Here is a 23,633-nt window from a genome sequence, read left to right on the forward strand (position 1 = left end):
ACAATGGCCGCGACTAGGACTTCGACCCGCCAAGCTGCTCAGAAGGCGAAGGAAGCCATAGCAGCCGGTCCAGACACTAAGAGCAAGAGTGGGGCGGGCGCAAAGCGTAAGGAGCTGCGCATAAAGGCCCGGAGCCGAAAAGGAGCAAAAAGGATGATCAGAAGCCTGCGCGGGATGAGGACCAGAAGGTGGAAGAGCAAAAGGGGGGCGTAGAAGAGCAAGTAAAGGAAAAGAAGGAGGAACCTGTTCAACAAGAAGCAGAGGGAGAGAAGGTTCATCCGGTTGAAGAGCAGGCAGAGGGAGCAAAGAGTCAGCAGAATGAGGAGCAAGCAGAGGGAGAGAAGGAGCAACAGAACGAGGAACGCGCAGAGACCAAGAAGGAAGAGCCCGAAGAAGAGCAAGCAGTGGGGGCGAAAGAAGAACAGAAAGAGGAACAGCTAGAAAAAAGTAAGGAAGAACAAGGGAATGACAACGAGGAATCACTGAAGTCAAATACTGAAGAGGGCAAACCAGCTGACGGTATCAACTCCTGTACACGCTTCGAGTTGCATGATACTAACGATGCGTAGAGCGAGAGAAGCCCGCTGATGATGGGGTCGAGTCTGGGGTTCAAAAAACACAGGAAAGAGAGGATGCCGTTCCTTCGAATATACTCGAGAAAGGCGTGATCTATTTCTTCTATCGATCCCGAGTTAACGTGTCCGAACCAAATAGTGTGGACGATGTTGCCCGAAGCTTCATTGTACTACGTCCAACTCCTTTAGGGGCTTCCCTGGATCAAACGCAGGGGTCCTTGGAACCTGGCGCGAAGTGTCGGCTGATGCTATTGCCTAAAAAGAAATTTCCTACCAGCGGGAGGGAGCGAGATATGGGTTTCGTTGAGAAGACTGGACAGACGATGAAGGAGCTCCAGGAGAACTATCTCGCTGGTGAGAAGTATGAAACCTCAACTCGTGGCGAACGCACTGTGCCGGAAGCCAAGCTGTATGCCGAAGGCGTCTATGCGATTACGTCCACCAAGCGAGCTTCGCACTTGGCGTACATTTTGACCATCCCTGGGGAGGTCGGCCCGCTTCAGGAAGACTTTGGTCTTCACGCGCGTGGCAGCTGGATTGTACAGTCGAAGAACCCGAAGTATCCGGGGCCTTCCTCCGCGCAACTTCCAAAGGACCCTGAGTACCCTGAAAGGTTTGCGACTGCCCTTCCCAATTCCATCCATTGTCCTCGAAACACGACTGATTTGCTGGATAGTGTCCGCGAAAAGTTCCAGGATTATCGCTGGGCACCATTGACACCTGAGTTCATTGACTATCCCAACGCCCAGTTCCTGATGATCGGTGAAGCTACAGATGACCTTGGAAAGGCTGCTACTGCTGAGCCTGACGGAAAGCGGTCTGAAGAGGCGCAGCCCTGGGAGGAGTTGGAGAAGTTGGAGGACGAGAACGAGGAGAGGATTGAGTCATTGAAAGGTAAGAGTTTCTTGGGTCCCATGGTGAAATATGTACTAAGGTTTGACTAGGGGATGATGCTGTGTACAAGGATCTGGGACTGGATGCGAGTAAGTATCCTAAGGTGTCCACAACTTGGGATAGTTAGTAGTCCACTCCGACGAGTAACTTGCTGAATGAGAGAACAATGTATAGTATGCATGAATACCAAATTAGGAGTAAGGATGGGTATTGTCTGATTATCTTGATACTAGTAGCATATGGATGATGATGCTTCTCACTGGTATACAAAATGAGCATATCTGCTAGTTAACCAAGCCACTCCCAATGTCAATGAGATCGAGAATGCAATCAAATATCATTGCACCAATGTAGATTAATGTAGTATGGAAACATTGACTCGGCAAGCCTAATACGAAGGTGGCAATGTATTCTGGTTTCATATTGGACATCTTTGAAACTCATCAGTTCTCGGCACTAGAATGAAACCGATCATGGAAGATTTCTCAACAAAACCAGAGGTACATGCCTTGAATAGGAGCTTGAACTTTGCATTACCCTTGTATAAAAGTAATTAAGCAGTACTTATGGTCCAATCCAGGATGCATGAGTCCCTTCGACACTTGTTCTAGAATACCTCCACAGCTGACCCCTGGCAGGAGCCCTAATGCAACATCAGTCAATTCCAGACAGAGATGAGACAGCCACCACCAAAAATAGACATATAAACTCTAGACACCATCACTACCGTAGTAAAATTCTGGAACAAATCTTGTGTGATTGAGTAAAAGGCTGAACATGAAACACCACGGCGCGTCTCAAGAGGATCCCTTGTATCGACCCAGACTAGAGGCCATCAGATCATCAGATTCTTCAAGGATATAAAAAGACCATACACTACACGTAGACACACCAACTGGCAATCTCACTAAATACCACACATCAACTCAAATTGCCATTGTCCACTCCCCGAAAATGCATGTCCTCAGCATCATCCTCCCTCTATACCTAGCCACCCCCACCACAGCCGGGGTCCTCAAGCCCCGCGCAACATACACAGACTGCACAGACTCACAACAGCAACTCGTCTCCGCGGCAGTGACAAGCGCCGGCCAGATGGCGGCAGCAGGGGCCAAAAGCCTGCGGTCCAACAACGGCACCTCGCTCTTCCAAACCTTCTTCAAGACCACCGACGCCAGCTCCATCGACCAGGTAGCCAGCGCGCTGGAGAAGATCGCCGAAGAGGCATCGCAGCCCGGCGGCGGCCTCGTCAGCTATTCCTGTCAGCCCGGCAACATCAACTGTCAGTCGGGCGGGTTTACCACGACCGCGTATGCGAGTACGGATGGCACGCGCGGCCAGGTGAATACCTGTCCTGCGTACTTTGATCTGCCGGCGTCGTCGGATGATTGCACGGTCCTGGATCAGGCGACGTCTACGTTGCATGAACTTGGCCATACTAAGGGCGTGCTGGGCAATGAGGTTTATGGGTATCACGAGATTATGAATATTGATACCCAGACGGCGTTGAGTAATGCAGAGAGTTATGCTTTTTTGCGAAGTGTGAGTATTCCTTTGTTTTTTTTTACTTTCGTTTTCATGTTCTTTTTTGAGTCGGTTGATGTCGAGGGGAGATGCTGACTTGGTATAGCTGTGTATCTTGGCTGTGGCGGTCAATCTGGTCAATCTGGTCAATCTGGTCAATCTGGTCAATCTGGTCAATCTGGTCAATCTGGTCAATCTGGTCAATCTGGCCAGTCTGGCTCATCCGCACCTCACTCAGGTGGCACATCAATCTCGAGCAACTCAGGTGGCTCAAGCCCAATGGGAGGCTCAAGTAACATGGGAAGCCTATTCGGAAATTCCGGCAGCCAGACCGGTCCCAGCAGTTCTATGGGAGGCTCAGGACCTATTAGCAACATGCTGGGAGGCTCGAGTAACATGGGCAGCTCGGGTAACATGGGAAGCCTATTTGGAAACCTACTAGGTAGTCTGACTGGCTCAGGTAGTTCCACGGGAGGCTCCATGGGGAGCGGAAGCTCAAGAAGCTCAGGAAGCCTGTTTGGAAGTCCAAGCAGTTCGACTAGCTCGACTACCCCTACCCCTAGCCCTAGCCCTAACCCTGTGGGAGGCTCTTATGATAATCCATATGGAAACTCCGGCAGTTTTACTGAGCCTGAGAGTCCGATGGGGAGCTCAAGTCCGTACGGTAGCTCAGGTGATATGGAGAGTTCATATGGTAGTGGAGATATGGACAACCAAGGAAGCTGGATGGAAAGCCCACCGAGTGTGATTGATACGGGGAGCTACGGTACAAGTGGTATGGGAAGCTCCGATAACTATGGAGGTATGGAAAGTTCGGATACCTATGGTGGTATGGATAGCTCAGACAGCTATGGTGGTATGGAGGGTCCATACGACATGGGCGGTATGGGTTACTAAGTTTAAGGATTGCATGTTATGCAATACTACTGCAGCGCATGACAAGGGAGTTGGGTTGGGTCATTTGATATGGGCATAAATGTCCGAACTTTTAGATGTACTATGTATCGTATTCCTAGAATGATTCGTGTGCTTTTAGAGTCCATTGCATCTTTGGTAGGGCAGTGTCGTGTCTGTCTTGGTTTCATGGTCGAGCAATTATATAAAGAAGCTGGATTAGGACTCGAATTGACTTAAGTCTAGTATTCCAGATTCTCAAAACGATACCTTATAAAATTACTCGTCTGTAAGAATATATCTTTAAAATCCATCACATCTTCCCCATAAACACCTTATGCTATAGTAATAGCATATAAAAAGGTACTTGCCTCACAAGAACATAGGGCAATCCCCGCCAACACCTGAGGCATCAATACCGAGCGACCGCAAAGCACCTCATGCATATCATCGCCCCAAACCGCGATAGTCTCCAACCTAAGACACTAAATCTCCAGACTAAAAACACCAGCCAGGCCCCCCCGCAACATCATTGGCCTGGCAGGAAGCAAGGTAATTTCAAGCTCCGAGCGAATAGGAAGAACACCTTCCACCACGTTGATCTTGGCCTATCTCGGGGTACTGTTTACAGCTGCAAAGATGTCCCGCCAAGAGCTAACTAACTCACGAACTAGGCATGCGCTCTGGGTTATCGTCATACGCGTTGGATATTTATTGATCGATTGTCTTTCATTCCTACATGTACCTTCCTTCGTTTTAGTCTTTATCTGTTTTCTCGACTGCGGGTAGAATAGTAATAGTCCTTGTATTCAGTTGTCCTGTGTCTGCTACTCATATCTCCAATGAAACTACATATACTACTGACTGCTCTGCCCTGGACGGCAGCAGCAGCAGCAGCAGCCAGATCCACTGTCGTCAACCAGACCACCTGCGGCGGCACGACCTACGCATACACCGGCCTGGAAGGCTACGGGTTCATCCCCTCCAACGCAACAGACAAGTATGGCGACACGATCGGCGGGATCGGCAGCTCGATAGCCATGGAGCCCGGTTCCTGGCGCCGAACAGGGCGAGACAGCTACTCCGGAACGGTCTATGCCCTACCTGACCGCGGCTGGTACATCCAAACAAAACCACACCCCAGTACACATAGAACAATCGCAGCTAATACAAGCCAGGAACACCAACGGAACCCTAAACTTCCAACCGCGCATCCACAAGATCGCCCTCACGCTCACCCTGGCGCGCAATGCCTCAGCTCACACCCCCTCGCCCCCAACCTGCGCCTCAAATACCTCGACACCGTCCTCCTCACCGGCCCCGACGGCCTCCCCACCACCGGCCTGGACGCCGACGTAACCGGCGCTGCATCCTACCCGGGCTACCCGCCCCTGCCGGCAGCCACCTACGTTGGTGATGGCTTCGGCGGCGCAGGGCCCGGCGGGAAGCGCGTCTCCATGGATCCGGAGGGCCTGGCGATCGACAACGACGGCGGGTTCTGGGTGTCCGATGAATACGGGCCCTACGTGTACAAATTCAGCAAGGAGGGGCGGATGGAGCTGGCGGTGCAGCCGCCGGATGCGATCCTGCCCCGTCGGAACGGGACGTTGAGTTTCAGCGCGGCCAGTCCGCCGGTGTATGCCCCGGAGCTGAAGGTGAACCCGGAGGATCCGCAGTCCGGACGGAACAACAACCAGGGTCTGGAGGCGCTGACGCTATCGGCGGACGGGAAGACGCTGTACGCTATGATGCAGTCTGCGCTGAACCAGGAGGGCGGGCCGAAGAAGAAGAACCGGCAGCCGGCGCGGCTGTTGGAGTATGATGTTTCCTCTGGGAAGCCGGTGTACCAACACGAGTATGTGGTGCTGCTGCCGAAGTATGACGATTACACGAAGAATGAGTCGGTGGTTGCGTCGCAGTCGGAGATGCATATCCTTCCCACTGGGGATTTCTTGGTCCTCTCGCGGGATTCCGGGTTCGGGCATGGCCAGGACGAGACACGGTCTGTGTATCGGCATGCGGATGTGATCTCGATTTCGAATTTGACCACGGATCTGAAGGGCAAGTATGATGGTGTTGGGGCGAGTGTGGCTTCGTCCAAGGGCGTGTTGAACGATGGGATTACGCCCGTCGAGTACTGTCCGTTCCTGGATTATAATGTGGAGTCGGAGCTGGCGAAGTTCGGGCTGCATAATGGTGGATCGCAGGATGCGTTGCTGTTGAATGAGAAGTGGGAGAGCTTCGCGCTTGTTCCGGTTGAGCCGGAACAGCGGAGGCGTGGCTCGAAGAATGAGTATTTCTTGTTCAGCTTCAGTGACAATGACTTTATGACGCAGGATGGTGAGTCTTCTCCTGGTGTGGGTGTGAAAGACTTCGGCTGACTGGATGCTTAGGGCACATGAACTTCGGGCGGTACAAGTACGCCGATGAATCGGGTTACAATATTGATAACCAGGTGCTGGTCTTCCGGGTGGAATTCTAGAATATATTCGTTGATAGATTAGAGAGCGATGTTGTTGTTCATAATATGTCCATTCAAGCATTGGATTAACAGTATATAATAACCGGCATGTTGTCGGTCTTCTGATTGATGCCTGCACCGAATACAAGTACAAACGAGAGAATCAGCGTCTGGAAAGAGATGACTTGGCCGAGAACGCCCCATTCCATAAATGCAATCTTGACGTGCCTCAATTCACAGGATTTTCATAGCATAGTAGAGTAAATCGCAACTGACGTGATAGAGGTGACCTAGGCCCCCAACTGAACGAGAACATAATGCCAACCAGATGGATCAACTAAATTAGTATTGGAGAGATCCCTAGTCAAGGGTGTTATCTGCGTCCAACGTTTCATCACCCATGACAGAATATTTGCATTTGCATTGGTATACCTATATGCAGCCACAAACGGGCATTTCATGAGTGGAAGGTGTCACTAGGTGGCAATGTTAATTGCGCGCAAAATGTCGTCGAGGGACCATCCTGGGCCACCGGGGACGATTTCAGCCCATACTTCCTCGGGGACTGCGCTCTCGCGAGGAATCAAACTCCAATTAGGACTGGGTTCTGACTTGATCCATTTGAAATCTTCAACCTGGCTCCAGTGGTCCTCACTGTCCGGGTGGTCGTGGTCCAGCGCCTGCAATGTGTTAGCGGGGTTACCGGAAAAAGAAGCATTGCCCAGCCACATACATATACTCTTGGTATCTGGGCGAACCTAATATTGGTGCAATCCTCGATAATCGGATTGCTGGATGCGCTCAGGTAGACATCCACGTTGGCACAGTTGTGCATGCGGAATTGGCGGCAAGTGACTACAATAGTACTGTTCTCCACATCGGTGATGTGGGCTGGACCATTGATCTGCCCACAAACCAGCAAGCTCTCCTTGACACCCTTGATCGTCAGACTGGCGTAGGGCTTTCCGTTGGCAGTTGGGATGGACATATCCACAACGCAATGGCGCAAGGACGTGATAGAGGCAGGCACCGTAGCAGTCGAACCGGAGGATGGAAGCATGATATGGAGCCCAACATGGTTGTTCACCGACACAGATGACACAGCAGTGGCCGCGAAGGTCTTGCCCTTCTCGTTTTTCGACTTTTCTTCCCCATCGTCCACGTCGATCGGGGGAATGACTGGGAAAGAAGTCGGCGCAATCTCGGCTCTCGGTTGCAGGATGCGCTCCGGCTCATTTAACGGTGTGGAGGGATAGTTGGGGGTCTGCGCGGCAGATGAATCCACGGAGGATGTCCCCGGCGAAAGGTATCCGGGCATACTCCGACCGTGGTATACTATGTTGGCCGCATCCGACAAGGAAATTGCCGAAGCATTCTTTTTGGTCTTGAAGCTGAACTTAGGACGCGGCTCGACCGTCGCCCGAGTTTCAACCAGCTTGTCTTGGAGGGCCTTGATCGCCTAGACGATGGATCAATATAGACACACGTCAAGGCCATATTCTTCAACCTACTTCCGCATATATCCGCTGGTCATATGTGGGAATATAGCTCGCTGCATCCTTGACTTCGTTGGACAGTCGGGCAATGCCAGCTAGGCAGTGGTCGGTCGCATCCGTCCGCTCTCCTCCCACAAGAGAGGTATCCGCGAGACGGTCCATCTGTTCTTGCAATGCTGTAGGAAGCATGGGTGTCAGATGATCTCCGACTGTGCAGATAGGATCACAGTCCATCAACTAGGTCATACCAGTGATCTCATGTTGGAAGTAACGGAAGAAGCGCTCTTTCAACGGGATCTCAGATTTGAGAATGGTCTGATTCTCGGCCTGGGAGGGCCGACGGGCATCGCGAATCTCCGACTGAGACATGACGATAAACGTAGTGCGGGGGCAATCAAATGAAAAGGGAAGAAATATGTTGTTGTTCAGACTTTAATGATTTCGGAGTTCCCGAGACGGTCCGCGTCAGAGTGAACGGATTGATGACGTCGTCTTGAAGGCATATATATCGAAGCCAGTTTGACTTGCGTCCACACGGCAAAGGCCTGTCACCCCTTGCTGGAAGCGTTGCTTTGGACGAAATGTAATCTGCACCGAAGCGTCTAAAAGCCAATGCGAATATTAGCTCATTCCAGCTGCACGCCATCCTCAGGTACTGGACTTGACAGCTGCAGAAGCTTCGACGGGCGATCACCCGCACGATCCACCAGAGGCAGAAGGGAACTGGACGGGGGTAACTTGGGGCACGACAGAGTCACTATCGGCCCCCCAATAGCGAAGAACATACCTCTAGTAAGCTCTTGTGACTGACTGACGTCCTCTTCTCGACTATGTTGTTCTCAAGCGATGGTCGATGATCATGGAACCCCCTCGGGACTCGGGGCCTCAATTATTCCGGGGGAGCTCCCCCCGCACTAGTCCGGTCTTGGTAATGACGTGCATGATCCAGCGCCCAGGCCTCAGGCATTCATTTTACAGTTCGATTAGTCCGTGGAGTCCATATATGAGATCACTATAGAGGCATACGTGATGGAGACAGAAGTATACTACTTATTATTGATTTATATATGTGATCCTCCACAATCTCATGCCCAAGAAATAATGTGGAAGCAGTCTTGGTATCTTCATCAACATCATGTTGATGGTAACTCAGCCAACTTGCTGGTGATGGATATGTACCCATCCAGCTCAGGGTTCTGTTGCTTGGAGAGCAGTGAAGCTCGCCGGAGTTGCACATCAGCCGTGGGCCGTTCAAGAATCAGCCGGTCAAAATCAGAGCGCAAATCATAATCTTTCGATGTCTGAGTCCCTTCGTGCAATCGCACCGCCCGGAGCATCAATTTGCCATTATCCATCCAGAAAAGAAAAATTTCATCATCCTGTGGGAAGGCCAGGCTCAAGTAACCGGGTCGGAAAACGGACGAACTGATCTTATGCGAGGCTTTCTTTATCCGAGCCACACGCGTAGACCCACTAGCATTGGAGTCGAACAAGTAAATCTGGTTCATGCCGTTCGCAATGGCAAACTGCGACCCAGAGCCGGACTGGGCTGCGTGCGTTATGCGGGTGCTATTTGGGTCTTTAAGCATGTCTTTGTCGGCAACTGAGGATGATTTGGGGAATTCCTTCTCGAAATAGGCAGGTAGGAGAACTGCATGGTGAACGTTATCGTAGAACACGCAGGTGAGGTCTTTGTTGTTAGTCGTTCGCTTGTATTGTTAGTTACTCGTGCAAAACCAAGGCTAGGATTTCGAAGGACATACGTGAGAAAGCCTAAACGACTGTGATTTCCCAGGTACAGTATCCCACCGCTTCAGGGACAGGTCCCACACGTCAACATAGGCATTGCAGTCGGTAAGGTGTGTCGCAATGACAAAATATTTCCCGTCGACCGAGAATTGAAGCTTTCTTTCAATGATCGTTTCTTGCCCCCCTGGAGTACCGTCATTTCCTAGGGGCGAGGCAATGTGCGCTGGGGCCGCAGTCATATCATATAGAGATGCGCTGGGGTCTCCCGTATCACCGAATGAGACTCGTACAATACCACCCGCAATAATTTCGTAAACGCGAACTTCGCTTTTGAGGGTAAACGCAATGTATCGATCATCGCGAGACATAACCATATGGATAGGAGGTAGGGATGGGTCGTGAATCTCGATCGGCAAATGAGCTTCGGCGCTGAGGCCAAACCCCTTGAATACCAGAAGCTCGTAATGCTGTATGAGATGTCAGTTCGGATCAAATTGCATGGTAGATGAGTGAAGGCCGTATTACCTCTCCAACAGCGGCTATCACCGCGCAGCGCTGGTCTCCGGCAGCAACGTACTGCACACCGGAAACATCGTATCGATAACTCCTTGGCTTCTGTGCTCCTGCACTGGGCGTTTCAAATCTGGCCACCCAATTACTTCCGACGCCCCAAAGAAGAAGGCTTCGGCCTGACGCAGAGAAGCAGAATCTGGGCTCACGAGGTAAATGATTCTTCTTCACAGACACCCGTCGAAACAGGGAAGAACCGGTGGAGAAGGGTAGAGAGACATTTTTCAGTTCTCGGGGGAATGACTTTGTAGCGGACTTTTCATATAAATAATCGGTTTTGCTACGTGCCAGAAATGAGGCATGTGGGTCGGAGGGTGTCGTAGGAGAATGTTTGTTATTCATCGCATTGAATACGGGCTTGAAAGTCGCAGGCGAGATCGGACTCCATGCCCCGTCGCCTGAATCTATACGGACGGATGAATGGCTGGTAGAATGACTAAGGGAGCTCGAGGAGGTCGTGTCTCGAGACATGGAATCGGGAAAGGAGTAGCTTCTGGTACTGCCCGATTCAAAGCCGATGCGTGGGTGAGAAAGCCTGGCGGATTCAACCATGCGAGCATGTTGTATTTTCGTGTTTGTTGGACACAGAGGGCAGTAAATATTTAGTGTCAGGACCTGGGAGTTCGCTCGCAATTGCTATCCAGATGTTAAGCCTCCGCTTTTATCATAATGAATGTGATCCGGCAATCGCCTCAAAAGGAGAGTTGCATACCTCGCAGGCATTTTTGTCCATTCGCTCTTCCAATAATGATCGGGGGACTGAATGGACAGCAGGGCAATCCACCACGTAAAATACTTCATCTTGACGGTTTGATTGATTCGCTTCTTGGAGGGGTGAAAGCTGCAACCACTCGGTGAGATTCTGCTGATAGTCGTGCGAGGTAGCCTCCAGCTCTCCGTTGCAACCCCACAGTTGGACTCTACGGTTAATAAGCCATCTCACCAGATGACTCAGGGATGCTTCGCAGACTTCCCTGATACGAGATAGCTGACTCCAAGTATCCCGGATTCTTCGAGTTTGGAGGGGCGCTTGAGCTTCGGCATTTTGGCTTAGCACAACCGTCGCAAGAATCTGAAGCGGAGGTGCCGTGAATTCATCGTTGAAAGCCGCCAAGACCGTCTTCGCCAGCTTCATTTTGTTCTCTCGCGTGCGCTCAAAGATCTCATCCACGTCCAGTGCTGCAGCGAGGCTATCCCCTTGCTCTTGGGATATACGGCGGCGATCTATATGGGACTGTACCATTGTCGCCTCGGCTGCCCAGAGCATGTCAAACAAAGATAAGAAGGGAGTCGTCTGATCGGTATTTTTCTTCAGGAGACCCGACAAAAGGTCGGTTAAAGTCTCCGTATTTCCCAGTAAGGAGTTCTATCATGCGTAAGCCGAACCTGCTCCCGGGAAGGGTTACAGAGATACAAGTTAGCACTTACAGGTTCCATGGCCGTGACTTTAGAATTACTTCCCTGCGATGCAGAGAAAAACAGATGACTTTTAGATGACGAATCGGAGGATTCTATACTATCGATGACTTTCGGTAGTAAATCGCTGACCATAAACCTGTCTGCACCGGGCAGCTCCGAGTCTTGCCATGCTTTCCTGATCGCACGTTCAAGATTGAATTTCATCTCATGGCGAATGCTTTGACCTCGCAACAGAAGCAGTCGCGCCCCGGCGAGTAACGTGAGGGCGAGAAAGTGTCTATATTTGACCAGCTCCGGGGCGGTTGGTTTGGTGCACGGGAACAACTTCGGCTTCACCTGCACTAGGTACATGAGGGTCGAGAAGATGACTTCGGAAGGGAGTAGATATGAAGTGGACGAGGGGTGGCCATCGTCAAAATTCGTTAGCCCCTGCAGGTAGGTTCTCTGCAGGTCAAAAATGGCTTTGATCCAGAACACGGCATGCATGAGCTGCTCGACTTTCGCGACATCGGAAGCATCTTCCGCCTGGAAAATCGCGACATCCGTGGCATGTTCGCCGATGATTTCCCTGACGATATTGGTTATGTCACGACGCCGTAGCTGTTCCCACACTGCTGCCACGAGTGGATGTGACATGGGGCAACCGGGGGCAGAGCGGCCACCAGCATACGAGCGATTTAAATAGGATATTAATTATCGCGACGCTGTTGATGGTTGAATTCGGAGCGGAAGGTCAGATTGCGACGGAAAGCTGCGACCGCGTGGTGAGATAGGGGGTGAAAAGATGGCATTGTCCGCGACGGATGACAGGTCCGAAAGCATGATGGAATCTGGATGAAAGGGGAGAAAAGGTGCTGCAAGGCTATCTCAGCTGACGCGAGGCTGCGTGTCTCGTCTTACATGGACAAACGTTGTCCCTGTCATCTTTCCCCCTCCCCAGCCCGGTTGAATTGTCCAATCACACTGCATTAAATCGTCCTGCAAGGACCTTCGCACATTGATCGGCCGCCGGAAATCTTGTTGTGTGGGCGGATAATCTTTGCAGGGCCGTTTTCTCTCTCCGGCTTTGTGTCGGGTTTTGGGTATGCGTCCAGAATGACTTGTCACAATTCAACCTCCAACAATGCGGGAGGCTTTTGTTGTTTGTTTCTTTGAAACGTGACATTTTGTCTAGGGTCACATGAATGCCCAACACAACAAATGACTTGGTGAAACCCTACAAAAGAGATTTGGAATTTACAATCCCATCCTTTTTAGATTGTTTCAAAAGCATACAATGCATGAAAGAGTCAATGTTTCAGAATTGTCTTACTCTCTTGCACAGCACTGCTACAGCACGATCGTACCATACTATATAACTTAAACTCAGAAACCCCTGTTCAAAACTCTCCGAGACGCAACTAATCTCGTACACTGACCTCAGGACCAAGTGTAGAACCTGCCTCATTCTTCATACAGACATGTTGGAAATCCCTTGCTTAAACACAGTCCAGGTGAGGCTCTGATCCTCACACCATTTGGAACCGAAGCGAGCGCCTACATTCCTCACGGAACCTTGCTACGGAAGACCACACGTGGGCTGCCGTAACTCAGGCTCGTAAGTTCCGACAGTATGTGAAAAATGCACTAGCCATTCAGTTCTGTCAGATGAGGTCAATGTATGCGAAGTCGCTTGATCATACCTACTTCAGAGCTTAGGGCGAGACAGAACGATAGAGTTTCCTATCGGCTCACGCGAGCCTGTTCCACCGACCAGCAGATGAAACGAACAAGTAGTATATACGATCAAGGAGGAAAGGAAGGTGGAACTGTCTATTACTAATTCCTGGACATTGTAGCTAGAGTTTTATACGTACGTAGGTGATGATAGTAGAGCAGATAGAAACTCTCTGAACCCGTCACAGTGTCACAAGAATACCCGAGTAGCATATACGACATGTTGAGGTCGTAGAGAAGTCTTACCAGCGGCAACGTTGTGCTTTTTCATTCTCAGCATGCTCTGGGACTCACCTCTACACAGTTCTATTTGAGTTATTCTGAGGCATTTTTGCTGACTGTCAGTCATCCAGTGAATGTACAAAGTGTACAGTGAAGTTCAACTTGGCTTCAGATGACCCGACTAAAAATAGCCGGGCACGGTAAATTCACTCTCTGAGCCATAGACTATAATAAGACATAGAAGCAATGGATCTCTTTGTTCTACGACTTCCTTGCACTCCTTTATCTGTTGTCTTACCCTCTTTCATTTGTTGTCGTATTAAAGCAACCTTATCGCCTTGGAGCTAGTCCCTGGCATCACTCTCGTTTCGACCACATAGATGCGCGAAACCATGTTCGCACAGAGTATGAGCTTCCCATGCTACATCATGGCCATGGCCATGACCATCCTGTTGCTGCCTTATCTGGCAGATGCTCAAACCTTCACCTCGTGCAACCCCACAAAGGCTAGTGAGTGATACCTTTACTATGACAATACCAGGTCGACGAGCTAACTTCGACAGCTTGCCCCAAGGATCCTGCCTTTGGCACCTCAGCTACATTTGATCTCACCAAGTCGCTCCCTAGCAGATGGAAGTCTATTGGAACGGTGACCCAAGACCAAGACGGCATGGCGTTGACCGTTGCCAAGAAGCTCGACGGCCCTGTCATCCAGTCCGACTTCTACATCATGTTCGGCCGAGTGGAATTCACCATCAAAGCTGCACCGGGGACTGGGATAGTCAGCAGTGCAGTCCTTCAGTCAGATTCTCTGGATGAGATTGACTGGGAGTGGCTTGGTGGGGACAACGCTCAAGTTCAGACGAACTACTTTGGAAAAGGCGATACCACCACCTATGACCGTGGTGCCTTCCACCCAGATCCCGGGAACCATGATGCCTTCAAGACGTACACGATCGATTGGGATAGCAATCGGATTCTCTGGCAGATCGATGGCAATACGGTTCGTACATTGGAGCAAAAGAACGCCCACGGACAGTATCCGCAGACACCCTGTTTCATCAAGGTTGGCCCTTGGGCTGCGGGAGACCCTTCGAATGCCCAGGGAACAATTGGTACGATATATGCCTTCTGAGCCCTAGTTTATCAGCGACTAACTTACCTTAAACCCTAGAATGGGCTGGTGGCCAAGTCGACTATTCTGAAGGACCTTTCACTATGCACGTGAAATCGATCAAGGTCACAGACTACTCAACTGGCTCTGCCTACGAGTATACGGATAAATCTGGCTCATGGAAATCCATCAAAGCGATTGATGGAAGTGTCAAGGGCGACAGCTCGGGGGCTGCGACAACATCCCAGGCTTCTTCTACAGGTTAGTCTGCCATTCATCACCTTACGATTCACCATGCTATCTTAACATAACCTTCTACCCGGAGTGACTCTACCTCAAACTGACGTCTAATTCTCCCAAGTCCTTTCTGCAACAACTCTATCGGCCATTTCCAAGGTCCCCGTCACGGCCTCGCTCACTTCCTCAGTCCTGGGAACCTCGCCTACGACCACCCCAATGCACAACAATAGCACCACCTCGAACCCTACATCCAATGCTGGGTCATCATCCTCACCATCCTCGAACCAACCACCGCTAGCCACCGGCGCAGCAAGCAAGAGCTCACTGAACAGATACCTCACCGTTCTGTTCCTGCTAGCAGCCCCCTTTGCAATCTGAGCCCAGCGTAGCACTCCATCGTCGACTGCTCAAGACAGAACTCAATTCCCTTCCTTACAGAACTATCTTCCCGAATGCTGCGCATTCAAATACTATTCTTTTCCCGAACCCGATTTCACCATAGTATCTCATTTTAGGAATTGTCAATGATCCACCTGTACACAAAACCAATGTAACGGTTCAACATAGAAAGAAACTCTCAATGTAAGAGTTACCAAACATAGCCCTTGGTCTTTGAGCCTACAACTACCACGGATCCAGGATTCGGGTCTAGTCAACTGCTTAACCATGGTACCCAATGGCTGTTCGCCAGCCTGCATTGAAGATCGTAATTAGACGTGCGTGGCAAAGTGGCATCGATTGGTAGAAGTGCATTTGGCCCCCAGGTTAAGCAATTAGCCGACGGTTGGGCCTCCTGCGCGTGGAGATTTAGTCTGAAAGGTGGAGGTGGATTCGTAAGGCTATTGTTTTAGCGTGGGTTGGGGGCATAACGTCTGTCGTAGACGTATTTGGAAGGTGGTTAATGTGGGATTGTATGTTCTTATAGTAGATTTTGGTTTCTCTGGTGGATTAATGGGGGTTAGAATGAGAGGGATCTAGATTTTAATGGTGTGGTTTTACTATAGGTGCTGAGGGTAGGGCTTGGGGAAATATAAATTGTTTGTGATTATGTACTTCAAATTTTGCATAAGAGGTATCTTGTCTTCGTGCATGTATATAAAATGACTGCTTCATTTACAAGCAATGATCCGGATTACCCTTTGGATTTCCCCACCATGTAGGAAACGGACGTTCCTTACCAGCAGCCCCAAGGACCGCAAACGAGAGAATGAAGATGATAATCTGAGACCCTCCGTCCATCGCAGCACCAATGAGGTAATTGTACTTGTTGTATATCTCCGGTAGGCGGCGTCTGAGCCAGAACTGCGAGAAAAGGCCGACAACAATGGACGACCAAATCCATGATGTGTTGCCATAATATGGACTGCCGGCGAATGAAACTATGATCGCTGTGTTGAGCGGCAGCTTTCGTAGACGAGGGATCACTTTCTGTAAACCCCAGTGTAGGATTGGCAAGGCAAGGCCGATGACTAGACAGAGGGGCACGATGAGATATCGACTGTTGACGCCGTACATCTCCTTTGCAAGTGCCCATGTGATTGCCTGGGTATTAAGGCCTTGTATGGTTGAACCACTCCAGACGCTGTTTCCCTGTGGGTCGAGGAGGATCTCACGTTGGGAGCTCACAATCGTGGTCATGACGACGTAGTTTAACCCTGCGCCGAGGAGAGTTCCGTATATTTGAGTGGCGAACATGACACGGTGAGGGACTTTGGTGTATTGCCCGATTTTGAGCCAGTTAGCTAAGTTGACGGAGAGAAGGATGCACTGGTGGGACCAGCTGGCGAAGTAGAGATTGGCCAAGGGGCGGCCCGGATGAAGGGCACCTGCCACCATCTTGGACAACTGGTTGGTGGAAACGCCCGTTCCGTAGAGACCATAGAGTATGCAGGAGAAAGGGGCAATGAAAGCACCGAGAAGAAGAGAAACGATGTAGCCCCAGACTGGGAGAGTGGTTTCTCCTTTGATGTTGACAATCAGTCCGGCGACAAAGGCCAGGACGAAAAGAACCAGGTACCACCACATGGGGACTTCCTTATACCTCAGCATCGCCTGATAGTGTGGATCCGGTTGAGACCTGCTACGTGCCTGTTTCCATGCGAGCACCATGTCTTTGCCATAAAAAATGAGAACGTGGGTAATCAATGCACCGATGGCCAGGTTCTGGGTGAGGTACCCCCAGACAGTGCTTGAAGTCAATGAGGGTAGGCCTATTTCCTCGAGCTTGGTAAAATCAATGGTTCCATGGCTGTTTATGACGGCTGACGTTGAGAACTGTGTGCCATTGCTCTGGAAAAGAGAAGTGGACATTAACGGGAAGGTTTTGGCATCCCAGGCATTGCTGTAGTATAGGCCGAGTATAGCAGCGTACAGAATTATGTAACCAATCCAACTGTTCAGCTGTTGCTTAAATGGCAATGAAAGGTAGGTGCTCTGGATATATTGCCAGTCCAGCGAAAAATTGAAGAGGCCCATACCTTCGTTGGACGACGCACCCCCAAAGATCGTAGAGAAAACGGTGCGAGTGTGCTTTGGCGCGTTCATAGAGGCGAGACAGAAGATAGAGAAGCCCGAAAGCCAAGTCATGATGTACGCGGGAAATAATTCCCACACGGCGGTAAGTAACAGAGCCCAGCCAAACTTGGTCAGACGCTTTTTGTTGGCGCGCCGGTCAAAGTGGAGATTCTGGTAGAGCACCACCTGAGGTAAAGTGGACCAGTACACCATTTCCGCAGGGTAAACAATCAGCGGCCGCATCACACCTGCGAGGACAAATCCACAAAGCGCCATCGAGAAGGTTCCCAGGACCGCGGTGGTTGCGGACACACTTCTATCGTAGAAAAGTCGTTCCACGGCATATATCTCTACACCATTGAGGCCGTTGTTTCCAGACGACGCGATTAGAGCGGCTACCACATGCTCTTTGATGGCAAAGCGCTGCCCAAAATTAAGAAAGCTGAGTACGGCCTGTAGCCATTTCCATTTGAACCTATCAGGCCGGGGAGTAAGACGGGCCCATGCTTCACCAAAGACATAGACGAGCACTGTAAGCAAGGGTGTAAGTAGACAGCACGGATATACACCGAAAGGGGACAGGCCTACGTACGCTGCAGAAAGACCGCAGACACTTGAGCTTGATATGGCTTGAAGACATAAAGCATGGTGATCACACTCGAAAGTGCAGTGAACACTGAGCCTAGGACGATAGAACGAAATGTGAGAGAAGGGTCCCCGTCATCTCGGACGGATACAATGAATTTGGATACATCGGCGCCTGATAAGCATTAGCTGTAAGTACCAGGAACCCGGGTTACAAAATTGGTTACCGTTTTGGATGACGGGATGTCCCTTCACATATACAGCACCATCGTCGTCACCCCGAGACCCTAAAGACTCTTCGCCATCCGTTTCGCGTGGCTTGCCCGTCGTCTTCTGTTCACTGACCGTCGCATATGGCTCGTCGGATTTATTGACACGTTTTGTCACCTGAGAGCCACTCAAGACTTCGCTCCCATCGACGGGAGCTTCCACATAGCTAGGCATTTTGGCGCTGCCAAAGCGAGAAGGTGGGCCAGGAGGGGATCAAAGATAAGAGATTGTTTTAGATAGCTCCGGAAATGAAGAGACTATGGACAACGGGCTAGACTCCCATTTTGATCTATAACCCAGGGGGAATTGAATTGAGTATACTGAGACATGCCGCATTTTATAACCGGCGTCCAACGGCCTTCCGGTCTTTTCGCACCGTTCATCTTGCTGCTACTAAGTCCAATGGTGCGATTCCTAAGTTGAATGATAAGAGGTCCTGTCAACATTTGGTTACATCCAATAGATGATGCGATTTTAATCACAATGGTGAAATCCCTGTAGTGCAACATTTGGTTCCCACACGGCTGTCCCCGTGACCAATTAAGCGGACGGCATTAAATTAACGCCCATGATGATCTTTGCCCTAAGATGGTGTTCCTCCTTAGCAGAATGTTTTAAGAGGGCTTCCCCGCCACCAGGATTGGTTCATTCCAGAGAGCCTTTATGCTCAAGCCTCGCACAGGACGAGTTCACTTCGGGAGTATATCCGAGATTTAATTTCCCGATGCGGGATTCCTCGTGTGGAAGAAATGGTGGATCTCGAATAGATGCAAAAAGTTGAATTCTTTTTCCCAGTATAAAGGCAAAAGTGATGACACCAAGCCCCGTAAGGTGGCCTGCGCCAATAGACCTCTATAATGCAGACGTCTCGAAGAGGATTGTGTGGGGAAAACGCAGTCAAAATGCAAAAGTTCATTTGCAAGGAGTGTGCGAGACTGTCCATCACTTGATCATATGTTTATATCCTGGACCCTCACCCACAGTCCCACCCCGTAATTTAACCTATAGCGCCACCCGATATTGGGATGGGCGAAGGGGTACTGCTAATGATTTTGGAACAATAGGTCCGTTGACAGTGCGGATGAAGCTGACTTTGATAGTCACAACCCCCAATATTAGTACTATCTCTGGTCTCCGAGTCCCATTCAATTTGCGTATCAGTGGATGTCCCTGTGCCCAAGAGCCCATGCATCGAGCTAGGGGACCCGCTTTCTAGTTCTTACTCATAATACAGACATCAAAGCATCTCGAAAGACAGGTATTCGACTCCTCCTGGCTCCTGCTTCATTACCTTGATTCGTGCGGGATGAAGGGGATAGAGCGAAAGTGTCTCTGGTCGCGTAGCTGCGGGTGGCAACTCACCGTTGTCATATTGCAGGACGTGCTGATGACCTAACAATGGCAATGTCTCGTCATTTTTGGACATTAGTGTCAATTCTCGGTATTGTGAGAATGTGGTGAGACTGAGTAGGAACATGCGACCAGTTGTCAATAACAGCGCGTCGCGGTGGGAGTCGTCCCAGCCGGAGACATGTTGCTTCATCAGATTGAGGAAGCAACCCAGGAACAGGTCGCTACAGTTTGCGAATGCTTCATTATCGAACGTTAAGTACTTGGATAGTAGTTGAGTCAATGGATGCGACATTTCGAGAACGATACCACTCAGCTGGCAGGTATACTTTAAGAATGACCATCCCAAGCGAGGCGAGATACTCATAAGCTGGAAAGCGGCCATAAAGGTTTCAGAGGTGAGTAAGGGGCTTTCTGCCTTTAGGTTGGCTTTGTAGGTATCGAAACAACCGCTTAGGAGTCTAAAGCCAGCCTGTACCTGTCCGCCTCTCAGGAGTATAGTAACTGTGGTCATCTGTGCTAGCCAGTCGCTGTTCTGGAGGGACACCATGAATGTAGGTGATGTCTGCCACCGTCCGCGCGCCGAGTTTACATCGACGTACTTCTCCAGAATCTTAAGACAGTCCAGTACTTTCTGCTGATGAACTGGTGCTCCAAGACCTGGTGCCACAGTCGGTAGCGCAGGTTGCCGGGAGGTTATCGACCGAGCAGTGTCGTCTACGTGTGCATGTGGTGTCTTGCCCGTCTGGCGCTGGGCATTATCTTTACCATACCTGACGTACTTGGTGACATGCCATCTCTTCAGTCGCGCTTTGTACATACGCGCACTATGAATTTAATGACTCAGTAGACATGGTGATGGAGGCATGCATCTGTCTTACGTAGCTTGGAACTCGTGCTCTCGTCGCATGTGTTCCATGACATCTACAAGAGGCTTCTGGCGGTAAAGGCTCGTGATTGTTGCCCTATGTTCGGCGAAGTCCGCCTCAGTGGCCCATTTGGTCGTCGACATCCTGTCTCAGAGTGTCCTAGCTGAGGACTTAAATGGTTTGGTGGCTGCCTTAGCGCGGGGGTGGGACAGGAAGAAGGTTTTGGCACAATTGGTATATGTTCTTGAAAATGAATTCGACACTTGGAGCAGAGAATTCCGTGGTAGTCTCAGAGATTTGATGTTGACGGACACACCACGCTGATAATAGCCTCCATCGACATTGGGGAGGATATCACACTGGCCTGAGGAAAGGCTGAGCAGCGCACTGTCAGCCAACACGGTATTAAATTGGCTAGGAGGCTGGTGTCAATTAAAAGTCCGATGCTGCCGCTAAGTTATCCACAGCCACCACATCTTTCCAGGATTAGTGCCAATGAATCCACACCTTTCTTTTCCCCCCCTCCTGTTCCTCGCTTAAATCTTTCCAGTCAGATCTGCAAGAATTACTGTGAAAGGCACTGATACATTTATCTGTGCGAAAATTGTTGGAAACCATAGAAGCGCCTCCATTGCACGGGATGTATTGCCGGATAAGCCTGTCATTGACCCGATCCAAAAATCAAGCATTCCAGTGGCAGAAGGAATATGGGATCCAGAGAGTCGACCGATATTGCAGATAGAAAAGAAGTAGCGTGACCATCACATGGTCAACACGTGCCTCGAGCGTGCCCTTTAATTGAGCTACGAGATTGAGAGAAGGATCCCCAACGAGTCGGAGGGCATAAAAGCAAGATATTCAACGAAGTACTGGTTGCTATTAGTTTCCAGGCCCAACAGATGTACATATGCCTGGAGAATGATTAAGTAAAATCATACAAGCGCCCAGAAGAGCAACTATCAACGCTATGTGGACATCATAAATGATGGTAAAACAAATCGAAGGTCTGCAAGCCTAATAGACGACGAGGGTCTAGTAGTTCATCACAGGGCCACCAGTCCCGGGACCAGGCTTCTCTTCATACGGTCCATCGTATCCAGTATAATCATCTAACGATCTATAGCCTTGGGGAGGTCCGGCATCACGCCCACGGCCTCTGCCACGTTGGCCCCCTCGGTTTGAGTGCCCTCTACCTCTAGGACCGGACCCACGTCCACGTCCACGATATGATCCGCCACGGCGAGGACCGTCTTCGTGATGATGGCGGCCACCATGCCGTGAGTTGTAGGGTGCTGGCCTTCCTGATGGGCCTTCCTGGCCAGTTCCGCCTGAATTTGCGTAGGAAGTGTCTTCATCACGATCTTGCGGATGACGTCTCTTGTGATTCTTATTCAAAAACTGGCTCTCCCACTCTCCTTCATGGGGATTTTGTTCTTCAACACGTAAAACCACTTTCTCGCCAACGACTGTTTCAAAAGTGAAAGCTTTATCAGCAGGCACAGGGTGCCAGTTTTGGATTTTGCCAGCGTCAATAGGACGGGCACCTTTGCGCACAGCTAAGACTACCACGGGCTGTGGGTTTTCTGTGTAATACTTCTCTGTTGCTGGGACTGGAGTTAACCGAGCAGCCCAGACTCTATGTTCAAAGACTGCAGTGCCGGTAACCTTCCACTTCAACTTCTTACCAAGACCGCCGACCTTGTCTAGAATTGACCGAGGCGCAGGGCGAGGCGTGATTAGTATACTGTTAGCCATGTACTTAAGGTCATTAGAATCAGCAAGCCCCGAGGGCAGCATTGGGTTCAGTGTTTGACTGATCAAGCGACTCGAGTCCGCATTTGATATGAGGTACCCGGTGTAGAAGATGGTGCGCTTAATGCACAGGGGGCCATACGGCGACTTTGTACCATTGCCTGACCGGTTGCGGACAGCATCGTTGTGAGAATTGATCATACGTTGTACTTCGGCTGTTTCAATCACCGGTGATAGAAACGCAGCCCCTTCCGCTACCTGTATCACTTCCGCATTAACTGCTTTTCTGGGAGAGGGATTCTGCGCAGTCTGAAACCTCCGGTTCAGCTGCTCAAAGAACTCTCGGAAATGTTTAACACTGGGCTTGCGTTAACAGCAAAATTGATACAGAGAGGGACATCGCACTCACTGTTTCACACGGTCCTCGTAAACACGTATTTCGTCGGCCTGGTTATATGTGAGAATAAGGTCTTCAAGAAAAGATTGCTTGAACTCCATGGTAGTTGAGAACCGCTCGCTGTTTGGTCCAACTTCTGGCTTGAGGCAAATGAGGTCAAACTCCAGTTTCCTACTGTCAACTATGCGCCTGACAAGGCTTGCAAAGCCGCCCTCGCTTCGGCCAGTGAGTAGCACTGTCAATGCGTCTTTCTGCTGCATGCTGAGCTTGACCAATTGTACCTACGACCTATCAGTCCACATGCTAGTCTTAGTTGAGTGTACGTGAGCCGCACGATTTGCTCATTCCACCATCCTTCCCAGCCACGGGCTTCTTCTTTCTCAGCACCTTCCCCAGTGGCAGCAAGTAGATTCGGGTCATGCCACCATCCCCCGTTTGCGAAGCTCTCGTAGGCTTGAAGAAAACCGATGGTCGGCCCGTTCCATAACTGTGGATTAGGGAGAGGACTCTGGAACACTGAGTGATATTAACCCCAAGACCTGTACGGTGATCTCTGCTATGTTGTATAGTCTTACATGTGTTATCGAAGTCGTAGACATGGATCGCTTTCACGTGCGGCACGGCTGTTGTGCGGACGGAGGCAACGGAGTTAGCAATGAAGCCACATGCTATGAAGTACGGAGAAAGGAAATGACAACTCACGTGGCAGATCTCGATTGATTATTGACCACCGTCTCAAACCTGTAATCGTGCGTGAAGGGGGGCGTTGGTATTCCTGGGTCAGGGACCCGTTTGCCTGGCCGCGCGCCATTGCGGCAGAGTGATTCGCAGCTACCACGGCTCTTGCAGACTTCATGTTGTTGCGCTGACCTTTGAAATGCTCCTGGACTACCGAACCCGTTAGTGCATCTCCGTCGCCAAGCGTAGATTTGCTGTGTTGGTGACGGCGACCGGTTGTACGAGTCGAAGGACGAGGATCAAAAGTTCGTGGAGGAATTTTTGCCCTGACAGCAGCCGACCGC

General features: G+C 50.4%; 6 protein-coding genes across 6 annotated transcripts; 2 read left to right on the forward strand and 4 right to left on the reverse strand.

The window, feature by feature from the left end:
* Positions 1-3: 3 nt before the first annotated feature.
* Positions 4-6,369, forward strand: ANOM_006907 (uncharacterized protein; the record flags this gene model as incomplete). Its single annotated transcript, XM_015552163.1, has 8 exons — positions 4-67; positions 127-519; positions 570-1,469; positions 1,520-1,558; positions 2,356-3,009; positions 3,100-3,876; positions 4,701-6,227; positions 6,281-6,369. The coding sequence occupies 8 exons, from the start codon at positions 4-6 to the stop codon at positions 6,367-6,369; spliced, it is 4,443 nt and encodes a 1,480-aa protein (XP_015405367.1).
* ANOM_006908 (uncharacterized protein) lies at positions 6,369-12,218 on the reverse strand (the record flags this gene model as incomplete). Its single annotated transcript, XM_015552164.1, has 9 exons — positions 6,369-7,028; positions 7,082-7,807; positions 7,860-8,020; positions 8,093-8,274; positions 9,024-9,553; positions 9,608-10,060; positions 10,119-10,799; positions 10,876-11,529; positions 11,592-12,218. 9 exons carry the CDS (start codon positions 12,216-12,218, stop codon positions 6,825-6,827), a joined length of 4,218 nt encoding a protein of 1,405 aa, XP_015405365.1. The 3' UTR covers positions 6,369-6,824.
* A 1,682-nt stretch (positions 12,219-13,900) lies between these two features.
* ANOM_006909 (glycosidase crf1) lies at positions 13,901-15,252 on the forward strand (the record flags this gene model as incomplete). Its single annotated transcript, XM_015552165.1, has 4 exons — positions 13,901-14,030; positions 14,084-14,635; positions 14,695-14,895; positions 14,996-15,252. 4 exons carry the CDS (start codon positions 13,901-13,903, stop codon positions 15,250-15,252), a joined length of 1,140 nt encoding a protein of 379 aa, XP_015405366.1.
* Positions 15,253-15,987: 735 nt separating this feature from the next.
* ANOM_006910 (OPT family oligopeptide transporter) lies at positions 15,988-18,417 on the reverse strand (the record flags this gene model as incomplete). The annotated part of the gene is made up of 3 exons (XM_015552166.1): positions 15,988-17,918; positions 17,981-18,148; positions 18,201-18,417. The coding sequence occupies 3 exons, from the start codon at positions 18,415-18,417 to the stop codon at positions 15,988-15,990; spliced, it is 2,316 nt and encodes a 771-aa protein (XP_015405364.1).
* Positions 18,418-19,480: 1,063 nt separating this feature from the next.
* ANOM_006911 (Clr5 domain-containing protein) lies at positions 19,481-20,605 on the reverse strand (the record flags this gene model as incomplete). The annotated part of the gene is made up of 2 exons (XM_015552167.1): positions 19,481-20,420; positions 20,475-20,605. 2 exons carry the CDS (start codon positions 20,603-20,605, stop codon positions 19,481-19,483), a joined length of 1,071 nt encoding a protein of 356 aa, XP_015405371.1.
* Positions 20,606-21,494: 889 nt separating this feature from the next.
* Positions 21,495-23,467, reverse strand: ANOM_006912 (rRNA 2'-O-methyltransferase fibrillarin-like protein; the record flags this gene model as incomplete). The annotated part of the gene is made up of 5 exons (XM_015552168.1): positions 21,495-22,572; positions 22,624-22,892; positions 22,946-23,127; positions 23,187-23,279; positions 23,353-23,467. The coding sequence occupies 5 exons, from the start codon at positions 23,465-23,467 to the stop codon at positions 21,495-21,497; spliced, it is 1,737 nt and encodes a 578-aa protein (XP_015405370.1).
* Positions 23,468-23,633: the final 166 nt, after the last annotated feature.

Source organism: Aspergillus nomiae, assembly GCF_001204775.2.
Source record: "Aspergillus nomiae NRRL 13137 chromosome Unknown contig00207, whole genome shotgun sequence".
NCBI lineage: Eukaryota > Fungi > Ascomycota > Eurotiomycetes > Eurotiales > Aspergillaceae > Aspergillus > Aspergillus nomiae.